Below are 2,720 nucleotides of genomic sequence, written 5' to 3'. Positions count from 1 at the left end.
TTCTTGATAATATTTAAATGCATGAGTCTATTAAGGTTAAATTAATCGCTGATATATTCAAGAAATGCAACTTATTAAAGGTCCTTTCCTTTAGGCACTATCTTTCATTCAACAGATTTATAGACGCATCGATGAGTTACAGACAGAATGACAAACACAATATATACGCCATATTTTTGATGGTGAGTATAAAAAGAGTCCTACATAATTTCTAAAAATCCAAAATACCATTTACTGTTGATCTTGAAGTAAAATCCTGTTTATGATAAAGTTAAAACAATATTTATGTCATTTTCTGGTTAAAAAATGTGCAAAAATATTTTTCTTTTAAAATATCAATAATTTATATTCGTGAGTGATTTTCGGAAGTGGGCCTTATATGGGAGCTATGATCAATTATGGGCCGATCAAAATGAAATTAGGTCGTGCGATTTATGTCTATATGGAAGTTATTTACATACATATGTTGAATTTTGTGTTTATACCAATATTTATGCATTTTCACAGTCAAGTTGTATGGGGGCTAGGTGAAATAATGGCCCGATTTCAGCCAGTTTCAATAGGCTTGGTTCTTGGGTCGAAAAAACTATATGTACTTTTATCGAAATATCTTCAAAATTGCGGCGTGCACTTTGCGCACAACGTTCACGTGGACAGACAACCAGCTAGCCAGACGGACGGACATCGTTTAATCGACTCAGAAAGTGTTTATAAGTCGATCGGTATACATTAAGGTGGGTGTTATACTATTATTTTTGGGCGTTACAAACATCTGCACAAGCGCTTTATACCCTCCCCACTATGGTGGTGTGGGGTATAAATATCAGCAGCTTTGAATGCATTTTCACAGTCAAGGTCAGTTTTTAGAAAAACAATATTTTAAAAATTTTGATCTGGAAATAATCCAGATCCAGATACAAAGGAAATTAAATATTATTCTATGCTAATTTCTTGGCATTATTGCTAATTAAATAACTGTGCAATTAATATCTTTATTAATAATTAAACAAACCAGAATGTTATTACATCTCCCTTATTAAATAAATAATTAATTAATTTGTTTATTTGTAAATATTTGTAAGTTAAAGGGAACAATAAATGCATCGTAGTTTTAAAATAACTTAAACTACTTAGTTAATTTGTATATAAATTGAAATATTTTTAGTTAAAATTTAATAACAAAAAAGTAATCATGAAGTGTATCATATTAATCGTGGGAGTTTTAGCCATCTTAGCTTTAGCTCAAGCTGAGGTAATGAAATTAATTTATTAAATAAAATTTAACAACTTAATATATTTATTAAATATATATATCTCTTTATGTGTAGGATGAGGCTGCTCAAGCTCCACAATCAGAATCGGATTCAGAACAAGCACCGCAAGCTGAAGAACCCCAGGACGATGAAAATGAAAACCAACATCATCCCGAACACAAACATCATCACAAACGTCCATCAGACCAATCACCGCAATCTGAAGAACCCCAGGACGATGGAAATGAAAACCAACATCATCACGAACACAGACATCATCACAAACGTCCATCAGAACAATCACCGCAATCTGAAGAACCCAAGGACGATGATAATGAAAACCAGCATCATCACGAACACAGACATCATCACAAACGACCATCAGAACAAGAACCCCAATCTGAAGAACCACAAGCCGATAAACGTCCTGATGGTAAACCACCTAAACGTACACCAGTTTTCGGCATTGGATTCCATTTAGATACCGGCAAATAGATTTGTACTTAATTCCTTAAAAGTATAAACATATCCATAAAAATTAATAACCAATAATAAATCATTGCAAAACAAATCACTCACATATAATTTTCTTTATTAGAACATTTATAAGTATTAGAGGCACTCCGTTTATAAGGAGCGTAAAATGTAGTGTATCTTCCCAACTAAAATTAAGGCTTATTTTATTTTAAAATACATGTTCTTAAATTATTTCTCCTAGCTCTATTTGGTTATTGGACCAACATTTTTAAGCGATTTATGCACGTTAAAGTGATTTTCGGAAGCGGGTCTATATGGGAGCTATGACTAATTATGGACCGATTGTAACAAAATTTGGTGACATGAATTTTGTATATATAAAACTTATTCGGAGCGCAATTTGTGTAGATACATATATAAATTAAACATTTATGACCGATAAAGTCCAATTTCGAAAGGACATTTGTATGGGGACTAGGTGAAATAATGGACCGATTTCAGCCAGTTTCAATAGGCTTCGTCTTTGCGCCGAAAAATAAAAATAATATGTACCAAATTTGATCTAAATATCTTCAAAATTGCGACCTGTACTCTGCGCAAGGTTTACATGGACAGCCAGCCGAACAGCCAGCCAGCCAGACGGACGGACATCGTTTAATCGACTCAGAAAGTGATTCTTTGGGCGTTACAAACATCTGCACAAACGCATTATACCCTCCCCACTATGGTGGTGTAGGGTATAAAAACATGAAAAAATTGTGTAAAAAATTTAAAAAGCGTATACCTATATTGCAAACATGAAATACATTGTAACAAATTACAATAGCACCAACAATTCTAAGGCGTGCGAAATGAGTTTTTTTTATTTCCAATGGACCCAAACATTCAAAAGTAATGGTTAAGTTTTTGTGGCCGTGGAAAAGAAATAAGAACCAGGGTATTCAGTTAATCGGGTTTCTGGTTTAATCGGTTAACCGAGCAAATAATTAA

At 33.2% G+C, this 2,720-nt stretch overlaps 1 protein-coding gene across 1 annotated transcript; it reads left to right on the top strand.

Annotated features, from left to right (window-relative positions):
* The first annotated feature begins 1,127 nt into the window (after positions 1-1,127).
* On the top strand, positions 1,128-1,827 carry LOC135962215 (sarcoplasmic reticulum histidine-rich calcium-binding protein-like). The gene is made up of 2 exons (XM_065514021.1): positions 1,128-1,252; positions 1,329-1,827. The coding sequence occupies exons 1-2, from the start codon at positions 1,193-1,195 to the stop codon at positions 1,746-1,748; spliced, it is 480 nt and encodes a 159-aa protein (XP_065370093.1). The 5' UTR covers positions 1,128-1,192; the 3' UTR covers positions 1,749-1,827.
* Positions 1,828-2,720: the final 893 nt, after the last annotated feature.

The sequence above is a fragment of the Calliphora vicina genome, chromosome 5 (assembly GCF_958450345.1).
Source record: "Calliphora vicina chromosome 5, idCalVici1.1, whole genome shotgun sequence".
In the NCBI taxonomy this organism is placed as follows: Eukaryota; Metazoa; Arthropoda; class Insecta; order Diptera; family Calliphoridae; genus Calliphora; species Calliphora vicina.
The sequence above is the reverse complement of the archived record's forward strand: the minus strand, read 5'-3'. Positions and strand labels throughout refer to the sequence as shown.

What these genes read in the sequence shown, in the direction of transcription:
- LOC135962215 (XM_065514021.1), top strand. Translation starts at nt 1,193, where the DNA reads ATGAAGTGTATCATATTAATCGTGGGAGTTTTAGCCATCTTAGCTTTA. An exon ending in TAGCTTTAGCTCAAGCTGAG is followed by an intron (nt 1,253 to 1,328) that starts GTAATGAAATTA and finishes CTTTATGTGTAG; the next exon opens with GATGAGGCTGCTCAAGCTCC.